The sequence below is a fragment of the Anarrhichthys ocellatus genome, unplaced genomic scaffold (genome assembly GCF_004355925.1).
Source record: "Anarrhichthys ocellatus isolate YVR2014 unplaced genomic scaffold, GSC_Weel_1.0 scaffold7, whole genome shotgun sequence".
NCBI lineage: Eukaryota > Metazoa > Chordata > Actinopteri > Perciformes > Anarhichadidae > Anarrhichthys > Anarrhichthys ocellatus.
Genome location: NW_022280037.1, coordinates 12,195,582 through 12,216,067, shown reverse-complemented (window position 1 = coordinate 12,216,067; position 20,486 = coordinate 12,195,582). Strand labels below are relative to the sequence as shown.

Sequence of the window (20,486 nt, the reverse complement as noted above, 5' to 3'; positions counted from 1 at the left end):
TATATATATATATATATATACACAGTTATATATATATAAAAATGTCACCAGGACTATCACTACCTGATAAATGTAAAGTTGTTCTGCTGTCAGAGGAAGCAGATCTTTTACTCCAGTAAAAGGCAGTTGTTGAAGGTAACTGTACATTTACTCTAGAACAATCGTGAGGTACTTTACTTGAGTATTTCCATTCTGTGCTACTTTATACTTCTACTCTACCTTTCAGAGGCAAATGTTGTATTTTTTACTTCACAACAGCTGGAGTTACTTAACCGATTAAGACTTTACAAATAAAACACATGATCACTTTCTAAATATAATACTTCAACATTAAAAAGTTAAAGCATCTGTAATAATATTCCTCTAATATGATGTAGGCCTATAAAATAATATTGCTCTCTGAAATGAACCCAACAAGTACTTTTACTTCATCAAGTTATGTACATTTTGCAGTTACTACGTTTTTACTTCCCTGAAATCTTATATTCGTAGGATTTTTACTTGTAACAGTATTTTTGTACAGTCAAGAAATATTCTGCCTTAAATAAATTTGACTGAAGTATCAAAGTACTGTGCATTATAATCATTGATGCATTAATGTGTACATTACTTCAATGTCGCAGCTGGTAAAGGAGCCGCTAATTTTAATCACTTTATAATTTATACTGCATGGTACTTTAGCTCTTATCTGATCTTAATACTATATAATAATGTATTTGTTGATTGTATTTTGTATTACTAATCTTAATCAGAGTAACTTAAGGTGTCGAATGAATGTAGTGAAAGTACAATATCTCCCTCTGAAATGTGCAGTAGAAGTGAGTTATTTTCTTCTGTTATCTATAACCGACTAAACTATCTTTCTTTGGTGCGACTGCGCTTCATTGTCCCTTTCCTCCTAACCTCACAGCTCATTGATGATGATGAGGATGGTGATGAAGGGAACACACACTCTCCAGGCTTCTTTGACGATGCCACTGAAGACCTGGAGCGCGAGGAGCACAACGACGGCAACTCACAGGGTGATGATGACCTGCTGTGTGACAACATGGTGGACACTTTTATCTGGAGCGTCTCACAGACTCACATTTAACACATTTAGCAGGATTTTGTTAGTCCGGGTTTCAGTGTCATAGTTTGACCCACTTTCATTACAGAGGACGACAACAGGGGAAACGGTCCACCGAGGAGATTCAGTAGAACCTGCCTGAGGAATTTCTTCACGGTGGTGCTCATCTTCATCTACCTGCTGCTGACGGGCGTGGCGGTGTTCCTGGCCTATCAGACCATCTCGGACTTTTTGGAGAAACTCAACCACCCTGTTATGTCCGTCACCTACAAAGAGGTCGACTTCTTTTCAGCACCAGGTTTGTAGAAATAACACGGCTGCTTTAGTAGGTAACAGCCAATGTGGGCAGAAAGATATTCAGATCTTTTATTTAAGTAAGTAAAATATGCAGGAATCTATTAACATGTAAAACCACTTAAAGTACTTGTTATGCAGAATGATTTATTCCAGAGTGTAAAACACGTAGCCAGCATTTTCATGTTGCAGCTGGTCAAGGTGGAGCCAGTTTAATTACTTTATATACTGTTGGGTTGTTTAATCAAGATCAGACAGCTGTGGGTGAGGGTTTGAGCGGCCGACCTTTTATCAGAAAGTTGGATGTTCGATCCCCGGCTCCTCCTGTTCGCACGTTGAAGTGTCCTTGAGCAATACACTGTGCCCACAACAGAAAGACTATTTAATCAACTTAGAACATGTTTCTTTATTTAAAACCTTATTATTATGTAAGTAATAACTATAAATGTAGTGAAGTACAAAGTACAATATGTGCCTCTCAAATGTAGTGGATTAGAAAATAGAAATACTCACAATACTCAAGAGAAGTGCATCAAAATTACACTTAAGTTCAGCACGTGAGTCAATGCATACTTTGCACCTTTGCTACTAATTAATAGACACAAACTGTATTGAAAAATATATTATAGCTGTCCGGTCTTTAACTTTTGTTTTTTAACCAAGTTAACCTGAACTAAACCGTAGATGTTTATTTGATAGCTAAAAACATTAAACAGTGTGAGGATAATGTTAATATGCACCTTTGAACTAAAGATTACAACGTGTTATGCAGCCAAAAAATAAAGCAATTACATGAAAGCTAGCTGGCCAGATACCATGGTTAGTTAGGCTAGCTAACAAGCGAACACTTATTGGATGTGAATCCAAACGATTAGATTAGATTAGAAAGCTTCATTCATGTCAGCTTGTTGAATAATGTACAGGTTAAACTGTAGAACATGGATAACAGCTCTTCTAATATGGCCCCCAGTGTGTGTGATAAATAACAAACCCGGCATCGTTACAGAACATGTGATTCTAAATTACTGCAGACTTAATAATACCAACGTTGATGTGTTTTAGGTTAACCGTGCTCTTTTTCATTTTACTTTTATGTTACTACTTTTATTTTAGTTATTTTTCATGTGATGCAATGTGTCTTGTTCTGTTACTTGCTGCCATCTGAAAGCAGGACTCTTAAAAGGTTTATGATGATATAAACTTGAATCATGGTGTTGATATCATACAGTCGAAGTTTGAGTTGACACTGAGCATCATAGAACTCCAAAGTAAACAACCAATACATGTCCAAGGGCTTGCTGCTGTGTTTAAGTCTCAATACCTAATGATTCATTAATAACCATGTGTGTGTTTTTGTTTTTTCTTTGCGCAGGTATCGCTCTGTATCCGGGCAAAGCTCGGCTGTTGAGCTGCAAACATCACGACCACGACTACATCCCACCTTTAGTGGACCCGGGAAAGCCTCAAGAAGGAGACTGCAGGATTACAAACGTGACTTACTTCGGGCCGTTTACCAATCAGACGGAGGTCAGCCTCCCTTTTTTGAAGCCGCCAGTTTAGTTTATTCTTTTACTATGCAAGTCCAGATTATGGCACTCTTGAACATTTCATTAACTTCATTATTTTATATGCCGATTTTTTATTCATAAACAGACATTTTCTTCATCACTCCCTTGGTTTTTACCTTTTATCTTTGAATGTAATTACCTTCTCAGTTCAGTTACTGAAAATAATGGAACCGTTTTCCCTAATACCGCTGATTGAGTTTGTTTATAACTGTGTGTGTATGTGTATTATACTAGCTACATATGTTCTGTAATGTCGATGTTTACCTGAATTCTTTCTATAGTATATTTTGTCAATAAGAAAAACAACAAGATCAATAAATAGGCCTAACTCTCATATTCGCTCCCACAGAAAACAGCTGTGGTGGTCCGCGGCCCAACTGACGTCAGAAGCAAAGAGTTGATCTTCATGCAGTTCAGTCACAATGAAACAGAAGAGGACTTCAGCGCCATCACTTACATGCTTTTTGCCAAGTTTAGTGACTTGGCTGACAGGTAACTGCAAACACACAAGTGTAGACGATCCTGTGACGTCTGACTGGTCTGATTGATGGACTGGGGTCATACAGGATTTTCCTGGTGCGTGTTTGTTTTGCTTAAACTCTTGTGAGGAAAGGAATCACAACATAAATAACGCACTGACCGCTTGATACCTTCCACAGGGAAGTATTTACGTCATTTAAATGTATCTACTACTTCATGCTTTATGAAACAAAGATTTGACTCAGTCACATACATGCATTTTACTTTCAGTGACACCTGTGTTTTCTGACTCTCTAGTGCGAATAAATCACACTTCATGAGGGATTGTGAGAGGAATTACTCCATGTGGACTTTCTCTGGAGGGTTCAGAACCTGGGTCAAGATGTCTTTCGTGAAGACGTCTGGGAAAAACAATGAAGCTGTCGAGTTTCGTCAGGAGGTATTCATGTGCGACCAGTGTACTCATACTAACACACGTGATGATTTTAGAGGCGTTAATGTAATAGTTTGTGTTGGATCTTCTAGTCCGCTGTGGTGAAATTCAATGACAAAAGGCCCGAATCAGAGAAAACCAATCAGCTCTTCTTCGCCGTCTTTGAATGGCGGGATCCTTATATGCAAGAAATCCGACTGGTGAGTCCTCCTGGACATTTTATCCTGATGAGAACTGTCTGTGTCAGTGTATCAGTCTGTATTACAACTTTGCTTTCTTCTGAACAGATCGTGACGGCAAATCCCTGGAACTCTGTCGCCATTCTGTGTGGCGTCTTCATGGCTCTCTTCAAGGCTGCAAATTTTGCCAAACTCACGATTCAGTGGATAATCAGAATGCGTAAGAGGCATCTGAGGAACAAAACTCGGGAACTGAACCAAATAAACTGAAACGTTTTGCAGAAAAACACTGATGACACAATCTGACAAGATCCGAATCATCCAAGTGGGTTTTATTTTCACAAGTCTGTGATTTTTTTTTTTTTTTTAGGTCAATACTTAATAATCTTTTAATGATTGGTAAATATTCTCCACACTAGGGAATGTTTATTCATAACATGTTTTATAGATACAGGGATATGCTCTAACTGAATACTATGATGGATTAATCATTTCCAAATAATGACCAGTTTGACAAGAATTTAGTGAATTGTTACTTGTTGCATTTCAAAATATGCTTTGTACGCACGTAAAATTGTTGCTGAAAGCTGAGGCACTCAAAATGTTTTAGGGTTTGAGAGCTTTATAAACGATGCTTTAAGGTTTGTCCGTTTCATGTGTAAAACTAAGTAAATGTGAACTTTGGTCAAAACGTTGCTGGATTTTATAATCGTATTATAAAGGGAATATTGGAGTATTTTATCTTTCTGTCCTACTTTTCTTTCAAGAAAATATCCCGTTTGAGTTACAATGCATTAGAAATATATTGATAACTCTAAAGGGATTATGATGAACTACTTTTCTTCTGTCAAAGTGATCTGCCGTTTTATTTTTGTTTAAATCTGTGCTGCCTGAACTTTGTCTTTGTCTATTGTTTTGATTTGAAAATAATGTAAAAAATATAACGCTATATACATTGTTGTTAAAGTTCACTTGAATGAATGTCTTAATTGTGTCGTTTTTCAAGATTGTATTTCACACGCTATGTTGTTAGAAATGTTGGAAAATAAAATGTTATATTTCTGTCTGAATTTTGTGGTGAATAACGACCTTAATGTGTTATGAACGCACATGCTGCTTCACGCTTCCCAATTTAACAAAGTATAGATAATCACATAATACGGAGTCTTAACTATAATTGTGAGCTCTAATAAACTTCGTTTTTATTGTCAATATTTACCTTTTCTGGCTAAAACGGCTCCAAGTTGTAATATATTCAAATGTCCTGAGTTACTTGTGTAACAATCACAAAACCTGCATACTTAACAGTTAACACTGAACACGATGTGAGGTTGTGGACGGTGGTGTGTTCTTGAATGCCTCACGGGTTGTAGTTTCGGGGCGAGGAGGAGGAAGATGTTTCAGTTAAACACCACAGAAGAAGAAGAGGATGTTATTGTTAGTTTCAGCGGTGGATGAGAACATGCAGTAGCCCCTTACACATTTGGATGTTATAAAGGTAGTCAACAGTAATATCTCAGCATTTACAATGCACAAAAACATTATGTCTTAGCTGCACTTCATCACACTTTTGCAGTGGAGTAAATAATTGACTTAGTAGTGTACTAACGTCGGTTTCGCTGGCTAGCATGGCGTTGCTAACTTGCTAGTCTACTAACGCTAGCTAACTACAGCTGTTACTTTACAGTTACGGTTAATTATGTTGGAATAAACTAATCGTATGTCTGCTGATCTTTTTAGCGAGCTAGTTTTACGCTCACCATTGTTGTTAAATCGCTTTGGGCAGACTTGGTTTCACTATCTCTCTCTTTCTCTGCTAGTTAGCTAGCTTATGCTACATTTGTGGAGATCTCTTAACTCCTCAAAGACAAACTTTGCATGCATGCTGTCTGCAAAAGAAAGCTCTGTGGGGAATCATTCCCCATCAAACATCTTCCTCTTACTGTGTCTGTTTTCAAACAGTGATACTCTAGGTGTATCAGTAGGTAATATCTGATTCATTTGGTGTGTTTCACTGTCCTGCCTGCTGCTGCCCTGTAGAGATTCAGTGACTGAGAGGAAATATGACCCAGGGATCTCACGGGTGTTATAAATAGCTGCCCTCTGGTGCTTTGAAAGTGAAGAGACAATTTGATGGAGGTTTTGTGAGACATGTCTTATACAGAATATAGGCCTAACTAATGAGGCTGGTGGGACCTTACACGTGGTCTTTATTACACACTATGATAAACTTAGCTGTTCAACTGATTAATCACCAAGATGGTAATGATAAGAAAGTTGTGTATAGACAGACAGAAAACAGAACACTGCATGTAATTAGAAGAAGAAGGCAGCTTTCATTAGGTCAAAGAGACAATTAAATGGCAAAATTTTCTCTAACTGACGATCAGATTGTTGCTTGAAGAAGGTGTATGTGGCCATTACTTGATAAATAAACTAATTACTGGAGCTGCTTTCAGAGTGCAGCTATTCCTCCTCATGAGATGCTTTTACTGACAATACACACTGTTCTTTTTCTATTTTAATATTTTACAGCCCTAAACTTCAACAATATAGATGTTATTTTCTGTTGTTATAGTTTAGTTTTAGACGGTACTAAAGCTGTTATAAAGACAACACATTTATCCCAATATCTATAAACCTGTAACATTTTAGAACAGAGCAAGGTCTCCACACGGTCAGTTGCTTCTTCTTGAGAAGGCCATTGTTCGAATAAAACCTAATAACCACGAGCGTGTCCTGACCAGACTTTGAACCGTGGGTGGCGGTAGTTTCTAACTTTGTTGGTGAACCTTCAACACGTCCAGACATATAGCTCCGATGCTGCCTCCGGCCCACAGAGCTGCTCTGTCAGCAGACTGGAATTAGACCAGTGTCCAGGTTGAACTCTGCGCTGACATTTGGGCAGTGGTACCGAAGCGTGTCGTTGAAGAGTGTGCTTGTTTGGAGAAAATGAGCCTTGACCTCCCTCCGCTGTGTTGGTTCGATGAGTCTTGAGTTCACAGAATTGTTTTTGATCGTCACAATATTCACACTCACCACATAATATATTCATAATTCTGGGTGGTTTTGTTGCTTTGCACCTCGTACGCTGTGATTGATGAGACCTTTTTATTTATTTAATTCTCTCCATTGACAGTAATGAGCTGATTTATCCTGTGTTCCAAGATGGCGAAAAACAGAGAGTGCATCCTCTGTGAAACAGTCCACTCCTCCAAGCAGGTGATTCACCCTAAACACCGACACACACGATCACAATTGTAAATGCTGTATTATTTCATGTGAGACATTCAGGAGCTCCGGCTCCATTGACGCTGGAGTTACACAAGTTCTTTTTACAAAATTAATATTAGGGGTTTGACAAATAATCAATTCAGCATTATTCTGTATACATTTGGTTGGGACTGTTTGTGTTGATTATACTATTTTAAATATCTTTTGCACTCATCAATTGAGTCCAAAGAAAATCTATTTTTCAAGCTTTAAAACGACAGCCTTGCTTTCATCTTGTGATGAACATTTTTTCAGCTAATTGGGTATTTTAATGGTTTGTTTAGCTTCAGAAGAATCACATTTTCCGGACATTTTATCCTTCAGTTTATTTGAAAACTAAAAAAGAAATCCAATAATGGCTCAAATACAAACTTTCATGTTTCAATGTGTATCTGCAGGAGATGGATGAGCACATGAGAAGTATGCTGCACCACCGCGAGCTGGAGAAGCTCAAAGGCCGGTGAGTCGTTGTAACGTTTCTCCAAAAATCCACAACATGCACAGATGTCATGTTATTATATATCATGACTCAGGATTTCACAATGATTTCTTTGCAGAAATTAGTAATATCGAAACATTTTGTTTCCCAAATATTCATGGATACCACGAGATCTAGGAGTTTTACTATCATGATTTCAATGCACTATTTTTAAACACATTTGTAATGTCGGTGCTAAATGATCGAAGAGTTTTGTCCGAATGTATTTGGGTCATGAGGCACGTGTGCGCTCGTGCTCGTGTTCATCACAGTTATCGGGTGAGTGGATATACGGGCAGCTGTCTCCACCGCGCCAAATATATTTAGACACAATCTCTCCGGAACAACAGGCATGACCGATAGAAGGCAACTGGCTATCTTGTGACCCCCGTGTAGATTAGTAAAATTATGTGGCCCGTCGCTCAGAGGGACGAATCTGGAGCGGAGAAAATACTTGATCGAGGGACGGAGTTGTTGCTACGTTACTGTGATTTCACACAAACAATTGTGTGCAAAGACGGCATCTTTTTAAACGTGACTGTCGGGTAAATTTGCATGAAGAAAAAAAAAGAAAAGATACGATTCAAACAGTATGCAGCAAACAGTATGCAGCAAGTGCAACGAAAGAGAAGGTATAGTTTCACATGAGTGCGTGGTGATTTAGAGAACTGTCTCTGCAGGAATGGGATGACTGAAGCTTAACTTTAGCTACAGATTGACACAGCTCTGAGCGAGGTTCACGCCGACTTAGAAATTGCAATCTCAGCAGAGGAATTCATCATCACCAAGTCCGGTGGTTGCATTTCTCCCAGCACCACACAAATAACGTGGCAAATACATGAAAGTAACTCTATCTCGCGGATAAAGACTTGGCCAACCGCACGAGAGGTCAGAAAATGGCAGCATGCCATGACACAGATTTGAAAAAGAGAATTGAGAAGGAGCCAGCAGAGTCACGGGGTGGCATACTTGGGAGAGGTTTTGAAGTGGAAGGCGATATGAGCAGCTGCACAAGGCTCCAGTTACGCAGGCTTTGCTCGGGATTGGTCAGCAGGATGCTCAGGCCCGTTCTAATAACACATGCTAGGCTGGAGGGGGGCTGGGTGCCCGGCTCTCTGGGAGGGAGTGTGAAGTCAAATACAGACATCGCCTTCTGTAGAGTCTCAGAGCGCAGCGGACACCATCATGAAAGAGGACTAGGCTGCGGGCGCCGTGCCTCTCTCCCCTCCACGCGTCCCGGTGCTGTGCTGCACGGCTGGTTCTGGTGGCTGGACATAAAACAGCTAGATGAGCCCGGCTGCTCCGCCTGCCCTCGCCCTGCCGCCTATGTCCCGCTGAAGAAAGGGAAAAAAAAAAAACAAGATCAGGAAGATTTTTTGAACAAGAGAAAATTACAAGTTAGCTACCTCCTGATCTGTGACACATAGAGAATTCGGACAAGTTATCTTTGAAGGATTGTTGAGTATTCTCCTCTCCTGATTTTATTTTGACTTATAAGTAACAGAACCTGACTAGATCAGAACAATGCCCGAAGGAACGATTGAATGCCCGCTCTCGCCTTCCCTCCCCAGGGACTGCGGACACGAGTGCAGAGTGTGCAAGGTAACCGTGGCGAGCCTGACTGATTATGCCAGCCACATCTCCAGCCCCACGCACAAGCAGAATGCGGAGGCCGCAGAGCGAAAGCACGCTGGGAACGACCGCGACGAGGTCTACTTCGACCAGGCTTTGGTGGCGCTGATCGAGAAGAGAAAAGAACAGATCAGGTAAGAAGGGGCTTATTTATTCGTAAAAACATACTATTTGTCAAATACGTTTTCTTTTCAGTGCTTTTAATAAACTGTTAATTAAATTGTTTGTTTTGGCAATATGAGAAATCATTAAAAAAAAAAAAGTGTTTTAGAAAAAAACAACATATTTGATATTTGTCAACATGGCATTTGATCTCTAGTCCAGGGCCAAAAAGAAATATTGCCGTTTAGGCACATCTGTTTCCATTACAATATGGCTTTCTTTGTTATTAATGTGTTAAGATTTAACCACAAATGTAAGTGACAGCTCACGTGTTTGTCGTTTGTGTACATGCGCCATGTATAGTCACATTCTAGCTCGGTGGAGCCGACGGGCCTGTTTTAGCTGCTGCTTCGAGTTGAGCTGCTGCTGGAGTCGTATGTCAGGACTGCAGCCTAAAATAAAAGCATGACAGCACACACAGAGTACAGGAACTCGCCTACTGCCCTGGCATCAATTACAGATATTTTCCTTTGACATATAATTGTGGTTCTAGGATTGAAAACTCAAACCTGCAGCAGAAACAAGCTGTGAACACAACTTCTACATTTTACATCACCTTTAAAGTTGATATGGAAGTTGCCTATTTACACATTCATCTAATCATTCATGAAAACAGCTGCCTGTTGCCGCTGGAAAGGATGATGTTGAGCGCGGTGAGAGTGAAACAAAACGATGGATGTGAAAACAGGCTAAAATGTAGTGAAAGATAATGACACATATTGATATCTGTCTTTGTTTTTTTTAGAAAAGAAAAGGACGCTGCTGCTGCAAAACTGGCAAAAGAAGAAGACGATCGAAGGAGAAAGGAGGAGTTTCAGCAGAGGTTAAAAGAAACTAAGGAGCGTTACCGGCTGGATTGTGCCTGGAAGCAGCAATCACAGGGGTTCAGTGGATCCAGTCACCACAGAACCTGGTATGGGGGCAACCAATATAATGCCTACGCAGGGGAGGGACAACCCTGGCAGCACGGCACACAGGGAAAGAGCGCCACCTGGCATGCTCGGGAGCCTCCCAACTTTCAAAGATGGGCATCTGGAGAGTTTGCTGGTGGAAGCTTGCATTGCCAGGAAGGGTTTGGCAACAAGCAGTGGGATCAGGGTTCGTTTTTTGGCAATCAACGAAGTCGACTGCCTTGGCTCAGCAACGGAGGCAGCAGTAACGGGGTCTATGGTCGAAACAATATTTCCCAGAACCCACCAAGGAGCCGGCCCCTGAGCTTTCTCGCGCCGTGTCCTACGTACCCATCTCCACCCAATTCTTTAGCCCGGGGTAGCCAGTTTCAAAATACAGGCAATGAGCAGAGAGGTCCGCAGGGTGATGGGTTTCAGAACGGTCAGGGGCAAACAGCAGAACCCGACCACAACAACAGTAAGAGCTCTAAGACCATTGGTAGCAATCCAAAGCTGGACAAAGCCTGCCGCTGGTCACCCTATCCAGTCACAAAGGGTTTTGAATCTGCACCACATAAGGACACCAATCCAAATCCATCAGAGCAGTACGCCAAAGTCCCCAAACCCCAGACACAAGACAAGGCCCGTGAAACCAGTGCCTTTAACAGACAATCCCGACCTGAGCAGAAACCGGGGCAGTTGACCTCAAGTGGACAAAGTGTGGGAGAGAAAGGAAAGCAGAAAACGAACCCCCAAACCAAATCCAGAGATAGTAGTTCCAGCAGCAGTAGAAGCAGCAGTAGTGCTCAGAGAGATGGCCCCCAGAGCGCCACATCTGTTCCTTCCAATCAGAAGGCAAAAAAGCCATTGCCGCAAAAAGATAAGAAGATGTCCTCCCTTCCTGGTCTCAACAGTGGAGCACAACTCAGCAAGGCCTCCAGTCAAGCGCTCGCACAATCACAAACCGTCAAGCAGAGCGGACTCAGTTCTCAGACTCCACCCATTGGGCCCCTTCAGTCCAGGCAAGAACGGCAGCTCCCAGAAACCCTCAAGAAAGCCCGACAGATTGTGTTAGAAAATAGGAGCTCCTTGGAAAGCTCCAGAAACTACAGGATGGAAGTGACACTCCACATTGAGGAGGAGCAGCAGAGAGATCGCGTACAGAGTCAGATAGGAGTGAACAAAGAAAACAGGCAGAAAGCAGCTAAACCAAATCTGCCGGACCCCGTCAGGCTAGAGAAGCCTGCATTGCAATCTTCAGACAGCAGCCGGTTCCTCCAATCATTGCAAGTTAGCACCTCTACCACGGAGAGCTCAGAGCCCGCAACCTCGAGCCAGGACGACGAGGAGAACAGGAGAGAGAGAGCGGAGAAGGAAACACGCCCTGTGGCCCCAGACGAAGCCATGCAGGCCGCTGACGCCGGGCAGAGCTCAGAGAGTGACACCTCCAGGAGTGGCGAGGCTCAGACGGAGTCGGGTTCAAACACGTCAGGTCCGTCCAAACTCGACCTGCCTCCCGTCTTGAAACATGACCTGACCAAACACATCAGCTCCAAGAGCAAAACCGGTGGCCACGAGCCCAACCTGAACATTGCCAGACGGGTGAGAAACCTGAGCGAGTCGCGGAGAAGTGACACGGAGAAGGACTCGGGGCTCAAACCAACTGTACGGCAGCTCCTCAGCTCCTCTGGGTCTCGACGCAATGTGAACTGGGACCAGGTGTATCAGGAGGTCAGGAAGAAGCAAGACAAAGGGAAAGGCATGCCAAGGTGAATGTTTGATCTTACATTTAGAGTGTTAAAAGTTCTTTTTGATTTCAGTTACTCACGTTATGTCCTCTATGTCCTCCAGGTTTGGCATAGAGATGGTGTCGATCGACCAGGAGGACCAGAGCCAGGAGGAAGAAGGCATTCCCCTGCTGGAGGGTTTCCAGTGGGAGTCGTTGGTGGACATCCCCACCACCCGAAGACGCTCCTTATCAGAGAGCAGCGTCGCCCCGGCCTCCACTCACTCCCTGTTTACATCCCTCGTGTCAAAGGAGACGGAACAAAGAGAAGCCCTCAGCTCAGAGGAGCAGGGATCCTCCGTTTCTCCCAATCCCATATTCGCTCAAGGGAACAAAGACCATCAGCAAGAGGTGGAGCAGATGCTTGACCAGTTAGAGGCTAAAGAGGCACCGAAGCAGCCAGACAAGCTAACGTCTGCGACGGTGAAGGCCCTCCAGCGGTCTGATTCAGTGCTCGGGGACAGCAGTTCGGGGACGGAGCTGTACGACGGCCAGGGAACAGGAAAGAGGCGGAGAGCAGCTCGGGTGAGTAAAGGAAACGGTGTTAAAGGGGAACTAGTATGTTTACAGGTCTCGGGGAGTACGACTGCATGTGTCTACTTTAATATCGTCAAGAGTGTGACTCTTTTCTTTCTTCCTTGTAGGACGTCCTAAGTGCGGAGACGTCTTGCTTGGAACACAACAACAAAAGAAGGAAAGTCAAATCCAAAAAAGGTACGTGTCTGTGAGTTCTGTTGCATTATTGAAGTATATGTTTTTCTTTGTAGTATATTGTCTCAGCTAATGTCATTTTAATGATTTTGGTGGAATAATTTGACAGCTTCGATCTTGATCTGATCCAAGTTAATTTTTTAAGATCACAAAGACGATTTTGGAAATGCTGAGTCGTGCCAATCTGCCGATGGTTCATAAGTGTGTTTTGGTGCAGAGCGTTTACAGATCGACCGGCTGCTGGCCGTGTCTCTGCGGGAGGAGGAGCTGAGTCGCTCCCTGCAGACTGTGGACGGCAGTCTGATCCAGGCCCGGGCCGCACTGGATGCCGCCTACATGGAGGTGCAGCGCCTCATGGTGGTTAAACAGCAGGTAATCATGTTGATTCGAGAGCAAGTCAGTGTGCTTTAGTTTGCAAGTGTTAGTTCTCTCCTGGAGAGTTGCCTAGTTTTTGTGGCCGGCGCAGTTGAAGCAGATGTCCACAGTTTACTGAGCTTAGCGAGTGTTGGTTGTCTTGCCTCTTCATTATATCTACTGATGAGGTAGTGCAGGGTGTCTTAAAGGGTACCTGTATGTACTATATGGGCACAAGGAGAGAGCCTCTTTACTCAAAGAACCATGGTAACATATGCAAGTTCTTATTAGTGTGTGTGTGTGTGTGTGTGTGTGTGTGTGAGTGTGAGTGAGAGACTGGATGATAGGGATAGTATTTGGTAAATATTCACATTTAGTTTTTTAGGCCCCTTACTTTTCTTACTTTAGTGCTTCTAGTTTTATGTTGTATATTATATTATATTATATTATATTATTTTATTTTACATTATATTATATTATTTTATATTATATTATTTTATTTTATTTTATTTTATTTTATTTTATTTTATTTTACATTATTTTATTTTATATTATATTATATTATATTACAAGCAGAAATATTAATTTTTGATGATTTTGTCTCACTCAGGTGACTGGAGAGATGAGCACACTGAGAAACAAGCGCATTGAGTTACTTAGAGGGATGCAAGGTAAGGACTATGAAATACATGATAACATGTTTTACTAAATAGTAACTTTTCCTGCCAGTGACCACAAACTAATTTAACTTATTTTTAATATACAAGGTAATTTGGAGGAAGCCCCTCATGTCAAACTGAAAGAAGAAAAGATGGATTCAGTAGACGCTGAGCCCCGTGTGCCGTCCTCCATGCTGCCTCCCTCTGTCGCGGCTGCTGCCCCCAGTCCAGGTCCTCCCGCCTCCCCGCCCTCCTCCAGCCTTCCCTTCGTGCCTGTAGTTATCAAGCAGGAGCCTCAGTCTCCTGTCTATGTCAGCTCAGAGTCGGACCCAGTGGACAATATAACCCACTGTACTCACAGCACCACTCCAGAGCTGCATGCCGCTCCTGCTGCAGCCTCTTCACCAGGTAACACCTCACAGTACATTTCTGCCGATATCTTCGTGCATTTACGCCGATGGACAGATGGTGGCAGCTATATGCAGTCAAAAAATAACTGCTATCTAGCAAAAATGGATGTAAACATTGCTTACTCCAAAATATCCCCAGATGATGTTTAACGAGGAAGGGGATGCATTCAGCACATTAGACCTCAAAGATGTGTTTTGCTGTTTTCATGGGTTTCTCCTGCCAGTTTTTTTTTCAACTGTTCAATAACTCAAGGGGAAATAACAATGTACTGATCCATGCACATGTGAAACTCTTGCAGATCCGGCCCTTAATTCTCAGCCATCTCCTGAAACAAAACAGTCCCCAGACCATAGTTGGGAGAACTTCAACGACCCTGCAGACTGCAAAGAGAGCTTATCGGGTCTGGTTGAGACAATGGAAAAGGCCAAACAGGCATCGAGGAACTGTCTCGCCCCATTGCCCGACTCCAAAATCCCAGCCAGCAGGAGGAGCTCTGAGGCGGGGAGCGGTGTTGACTGTGCAGCCACACATTCCTTCGAGCCCCCCCCTGACTTCAATCTGCCCGCCTCTCCGTCCGAACTGAGGAGCGGAAAGCGTGTAAGGAAGCTGAAGAAGAGGAAGGTGCTGAAGAAGGCCCAAGGGACGGAGCAGCCCGAGAGCAGCGACACGGAGATAGATGGCGACGCCTTGAGGCAGCGGTGGCTTCGACCGCGCAGGAGACCAAGTGGGAGCTCTGTGGTCAGCACCTCCACGCCGCCCTCGGAAGACAGAGAGGGTGACGTGAACATGGAGTTGGGCGAGGAGGCCTCCAGGCGGCTGTTTCCGACCATCCAACTTGAGAAAGAAGACCTCAAGTCCCCCGAACACATGGTGGAGCTTCCCCAGGCGGCCCCCGCCGAATGTATGGTGAACTTGGATTCAGAAGAAAGCATGGAGGTCACCCCAGCCTGTCAGCAGCCCCACGTGGACGTCCCGGTTCCAGCTTCCCCTCCGCTTCAGGTCCCGGACTCATCCAGAGCAGAGACGCAGAGCCTGGCCTGCAACGAGGTCACCTCCACCAGTGACATGGACGTGTGTCGATCCGAGAGGTGAGACTCATTCTCGACCTCTGGAAACAGCCGTAAAATAAATAAATAAATATGTTAACTCGAGGTCCAGTTACCAGCTTCTCCTAGAGCTTTCAACCATGTCACATTCTGCCGGCTAAAGACCCGTGATCATCTTTTGTACGACATCTAATCACAGATCATTCAGGATTAAACCCAAAGTAAAACCACTCATCATTCCCTTCTTCTCTCCACACAGCGACCTGCCGTTTCCCACCACGTCGCCCAAGATAGCGAAGATCTCATCGGGTAAGTTCATCTCTGGAGAGTCGTTCCTGTTCTAGGAGGAGGCGGGTTCTACTCGGAACAAGTCCGTACGACACGCAGAGTGAAAACCCAGCTGTAGCAGAGAGGGAGGGAGATACGATATTGTTCTAATATGTGGATAACAAGCACACATTTTCAGACGGTCTCGGAGCTGGAAAGAGAAACGCGACTGTCTCACCTGACGAATCCCGCAATATCTGCTTTTTTTTACTATCATGTTTCGTTGCAATGAAGGAAACTTTGGAGTGATGGCAGCACACCGTCACTCCGCTGGTAGAATTGATGTTTCAACACAAAGCCAAAACCTAGAACTCATACCACCCTCTGAGCAGCTAGGATTAGAAATGCCGTCCTCTTTGAGCAGGTTAAAAAAAGACTCTCCGAGTGACCAAATTACTTTTTATGGGCAAGATATTCATAGAGGTGTTATTTGACTTTCAGTGACGCTGTATGAGTGTGAAGAGAGCAGTGATGAATAGACACAACCTTCTGATAACGCGTATATTTATCCTGAGGCGTACCGATCGTTGGTCTCATTTAAACGTTTATCCAGAGAAAAACATACAAACCTACGTATAACATGCTCTTTATCTTTGTTTTCTGTGTGCTTCACAGATGCCTCCTCTGACCACGGTGAGGAGGATTTGCCCACTGAGGGTGTGTTCGAGGGCCACCAGGAGGCGGTGACCGCCATGCAGATCTACAACGGGGTGTTGTACACGTGCTCAGGAGACCGCACCGTCAAAGCCTTCGACCTGGTGGTGGGTGCAGTCGTGGGGGGTCAGGGGTCAGGGTGTTTATCTGCGAAGGCAGCAACCCAACAAACTTGTATTTTCTTGCCGTTGCAGAGTCATAAATGTGTCGGCGTGTTTGAGGGTCACAGCTCCAAAGTGAGCTGCCTGGTGGTGTCCGCGGCTCCCAGTCTGCATCAACGCCTTTATTCTGGTTCCAGTGACCAGAGCATCTGCTGCTACAATCTCAAGGTAAAAGCACCTCTGATCCAGTTCGAGCTGGTCACAAACACACTACAGGATTATTTTTTGAGTAATGCGTTGATTAATAACGGCAATGAACATTCTTTATTGTTACTCGTGTTTGTGAGTGCCGTTCTTCACCCTAAAATCCTTTTCTGTGACGCATTCAAGTGCACTCAGTCGACGTTGTTTCACGTCCACAGACACGAGAACTCGAGCAGCAGTTCTCTCTGTCGGACCGAGTCCTCTGCCTCCACAGTCGATGGAAGATGCTGTACGCTGGTCTGGCGAACGGCACGGTGGTGACCTTTAACCTCAAGGTGAGAGAAGCAGTGTGAACACAGCATTGTTGTAAATGTAAAGGCTTCTTCAATGTTACGATTTGCTGCTTTGCTTTGTCTTTTGCGATCCTAAAACTGAATATCTGTGGGGGGGGGAAACAAATCATGTCAGAAAATGTATTTAGCTCTGTTGGCTAATCTGTTGATTAGGAAAAGGTGAAAACGCGTGACGATTTTGGTTTTGCGATCGTTTGTTTAGACAAACAAGCAGATGGACGTGTTCGACTGCCACGGGCCGCGAGCCGCGAGCTGTCTGGCCTCGTCGCAGGAGGGAGCCTGCCGGATCCTGCTGGTCGGCTCCTTCGACAGCACCATCAGCGTGAGGGACGCCAAGAGCGGCCTGCTGCTGCGCACGCTGGAGGGCCACACCAAGCCCGTGCTCTGCATGAAGGTAACCTGAGCCTCAACTGCTTCCTTTTTTCACTGAAGACATCCATCCATCCATCCAAAACAAGCGTATTATCTGTGATAATAATTGAATATCTTTCCCTGTCTCTATTATGTCATGTTTTACATTTCATGGGAGCTGAGGATTCATTGTTTTAGAGTTTGACTCCCTCTTTGTTGCTCTCTCAGGTGGTCAACGACCTGGTATTTAGCGGCTCCAGTGATCAATGTGTCTACGCACACAACATCCATGTGAGTCGTCCCGTTTATCTCTTTATTCACAAGGATTTAATGTCACTTTTTTACATGTTTATGATTCCTCCTTTGAAAATACAGGCCACGGTATTAATACGCACTTTATGTTTCTGTGCCGCTCGTACAGACGGGGAAGCTGGTGCGGGTCTACAAGGGCCACAGTCATGCTGTTACAGTCGTATCCGTCCTGGGAAAGGTGATGGTGACCGCTTGTCTGGACAAACTGGTGCGCGTCTACGATCTCCAGGTCAGCATCCTAAACACATCTCTGTCTCTACATAATATTGGCCTTTTTTTGCCACAATTAGCTCATTTACATTCGGGTGTGAAATCAGATTTCAACCTGTTCTTTCCACAGTCTCACAACCAGCTGCAGATCTATGGTGGACACAAGGACATGGTGATGTGTATGGCCATCCACAAGAACATGGTGAGAGTCCTGCTTCTTCCAGAGCATATATCATTAGACATCATCAATTCTAACTGTGTTACATGATTTGATTGGCTCCCAAACATGGTGAAAATATTTTGTTTTTGTTCTGCCACGTTTTTAAATTAGATTTCAACCAGCTGATATGTTTTTCTAAAATGTATGACATACAAGTTCTTTTGATATTTGTAAAACATAAACTCAGGGATCTGATTGTAATTATTTGTGTTTCAGATCTACACCGGTTGTTATGACGGCAGCGTGCAGGCCGTCAAGCTGAACCTGATGCAGAACTACCGCTGCTGGGTGAGACGAGGGACGGGGAGCAGAGCTGAGGGGTGGAGTTTGTGGATCAAGAGAGTTTAATCAGATGAACTCTCTTTCAGCCAAATGTATATTCTCGCTGTATAGCTCGACAGCGAAACAGATCAGCAGAGATCTCTCAGATCTGCAGACGTCCTGGGTGTTGGTGATTAACGGTGTTTTGTGTCGACAGTGGCACGGCTGTTCGCTGGTGTTCGGGCTGATGGAGCATCTGCAGCAGCACCTGGTCAACGACCACACCGGCGCCAACTCCCAGGTGCACAAATGTCGCTGGAAAAAGTGTGACGAGTTTATCTGCGCACGCAACAGCCTCAAGCAGGTATTAAAACAGCACTTCGATGTCTTTTAAAGTCCGTAGAGGAGCATGTTTTGGTGTTTGATTTAGAGGACGTTTCTTTGTTGCAGGGGATGCTGGTGCACATGCAGAAACATGCTGAGGAGACTGAACTGGAGGCTTAAGGGTTAGGGTTTCTCCTCCTCTGCTATCTTTAACCTCCCATATTGGGGGGGGGGATGTTTTTGGGACCCACTTGACTTCGCAGCGCTCCTGTTTGAGCCCGACGAGTGGCGTCCGACGACTCCATCCTTTATGTTCGACGTTGGAATCCAACCATAATACAATGATGACAGGAGGCTTGGTTGTGCTGCTGTTTGTTTTTTTACGTTCTACAAAAACAGGCCTTCCTCTCTCTCTCTGTCTGACCATTGCAGTTCCTCTTTTCACCGACCAAAGTAAGACAAAGGAACACGTGACTTTTTGATTATTGAAGAAACTTCAGCGTTGCCGGTATCTGAGGGATTTGTTCTGCTTTTCTGTAGAAACTGCAACAGAAAGCCATAACCGTCCTCCAGGCTGGTTACACTATGGCATGGGCTCCCAGATGTTTTTATTGTTGTAGTGCAGTTGTGATGTGTCATGTGGAGCAACCTATTAAGTTATTATTCACTCAAATTAACCTTCTGTTAATGACAATGAGTACATTTAAGTTTTCCCAGATGGTGTTAGAGTTCAGTGTGATTGTTTGTGTTGAAGGAGTTTCATTGATGCGACACAAATTCATTTATTTCTGGTTTTTATTTTGTTCTCAGAAAACAAATTTTAACAAACTTTTTCTTTTTGTTGCTCAGTGATATTAAGGCGTTGAGGGACTTGGCCTGAAGATGCCTTTTAGAGAATTGACATTTGCAGTGATAACAGAGGCGTGGTGATTGTGTGTGTGTGTGTGTGTGTGTGTGTGTGTGTGTGTGTGTGTGCGTGCGTGCGTGGGTGTATTCGTCCTAAATATCGACAGTGGTTTAATCCTGTTTGGCGAACCCTGTTTTTCACGAGTGAGTGTGACGCACTGTTTTTATTCCTTCTCGGAGATGTTTTTTTGGGGCAGTTTATTTTATAATTGGAGCATCGAGCAGAAGGAAGCAGAGCTGTATTTTCCACAGTGAAGATAGTTTTCTAATGAAGTGTGGAGGTGAAGGATGTTTCGCGGAGGTGTAGATGGGAGGAGCTTGAAGGGAAGAATTAGGATTCATCTCCCATGCCATACTTCACCCCCTAAAAACAGACAAGTTGGTAACACAAAGCCACATTTGAAAAGGCAGATTCGACCAGTTTGGTGTGATTACAGCTCTCTCGGGTGTTAAGCTGACGTTTCTCACAGCCGCCATCTTCCAAACTCACTTCATCCGCTCGTTATTTATGTCTGAGAAAAGCGTGCAGTTCATCTCTTACCTGGCATTCCTGAGTTTCTTCAAGTTTTTTCAAGTTGTTATTAAACATGTGAAGAGATATTTTTTAAGAAAGTGCAATCTTAGACATTGTTAACAATAACAATAAAATAAAAATGGTGCAACATCATAAAACAACTGTGTGTCTTCTTTACCTTGTGATTTTACATTTATTCATTTATTTGGTTAAAGATGCAGTACACTCATTTGACCAAAGCCTTAATAGGAAAAAAAATGAAATAAAATTCACAAAAAAGCTGCAGTCCAACCCATTAGCCATATTCTGTCAAATCCATTGTAA

General features: G+C 43.5%; 2 protein-coding genes across 2 annotated transcripts; both read left to right on the top strand.

Moving 5' to 3' along the window:
• The first annotated feature begins 46 nt into the window (after window positions 1-46).
• On the top strand, window positions 47-5,093 carry pacc1 (proton activated chloride channel 1). Its single transcript, XM_031847692.1, has 7 exons — window positions 47-1,022; window positions 1,158-1,367; window positions 2,736-2,890; window positions 3,281-3,423; window positions 3,709-3,850; window positions 3,937-4,044; window positions 4,132-5,093. Exons 1-7 carry the CDS (start codon window positions 806-808, stop codon window positions 4,291-4,293), a joined length of 1,137 nt encoding a protein of 378 aa, XP_031703552.1. The 5' UTR covers window positions 47-805; the 3' UTR covers window positions 4,294-5,093.
• A 347-nt stretch (window positions 5,094-5,440) lies between these two features.
• znf106a (zinc finger protein 106a) lies at window positions 5,441-20,323 on the top strand. Its single transcript, XM_031847561.1, has 22 exons — window positions 5,441-5,521; window positions 7,163-7,245; window positions 7,695-7,756; window positions 9,346-9,540; window positions 10,314-12,227; window positions 12,310-12,769; window positions 12,889-12,958; window positions 13,173-13,327; window positions 13,920-13,980; window positions 14,077-14,376; window positions 14,678-15,467; window positions 15,685-15,734; window positions 16,368-16,513; window positions 16,601-16,735; window positions 16,930-17,046; window positions 17,267-17,458; window positions 17,644-17,706; window positions 17,837-17,956; window positions 18,068-18,139; window positions 18,374-18,445; window positions 18,636-18,782; window positions 18,869-20,323. Exons 2-22 carry the CDS (start codon window positions 7,192-7,194, stop codon window positions 18,920-18,922), a joined length of 5,229 nt encoding a protein of 1,742 aa, XP_031703421.1. The 5' UTR covers window positions 5,441-5,521; window positions 7,163-7,191; the 3' UTR covers window positions 18,923-20,323.
• The last annotated feature ends 163 nt before the right edge of the window (window positions 20,324-20,486 follow it).

What these genes read in the sequence shown, in the direction of transcription:
- znf106a (XM_031847561.1), top strand. Translation starts at nt 7,192, where the DNA reads ATGGCGAAAAACAGAGAGTGCATCCTCTGTGAAACAGTCCACTCCTCC. An exon ending in AAGAGAAAAGAACAGATCAG is followed by an intron (nt 9,541 to 10,313) that starts GTAAGAAGGGGC and finishes TGTTTTTTTTAG; the next exon opens with AAAAGAAAAGGACGCTGCTG. An exon ending in TGGCCATCCACAAGAACATG is followed by an intron (nt 18,140 to 18,373) that starts GTGAGAGTCCTG and finishes TTTGTGTTTCAG; the next exon opens with ATCTACACCGGTTGTTATGA.
- pacc1 (XM_031847692.1), top strand. Translation starts at nt 806, where the DNA reads ATGTGCAGTAGAAGTGAGTTATTTTCTTCTGTTATCTATAACCGACTA. An exon ending in CGTTTACCAATCAGACGGAG is followed by an intron (nt 2,891 to 3,280) that starts GTCAGCCTCCCT and finishes TCGCTCCCACAG; the next exon opens with AAAACAGCTGTGGTGGTCCG. An exon ending in CTGTCGAGTTTCGTCAGGAG is followed by an intron (nt 3,851 to 3,936) that starts GTATTCATGTGC and finishes TGGATCTTCTAG; the next exon opens with TCCGCTGTGGTGAAATTCAA.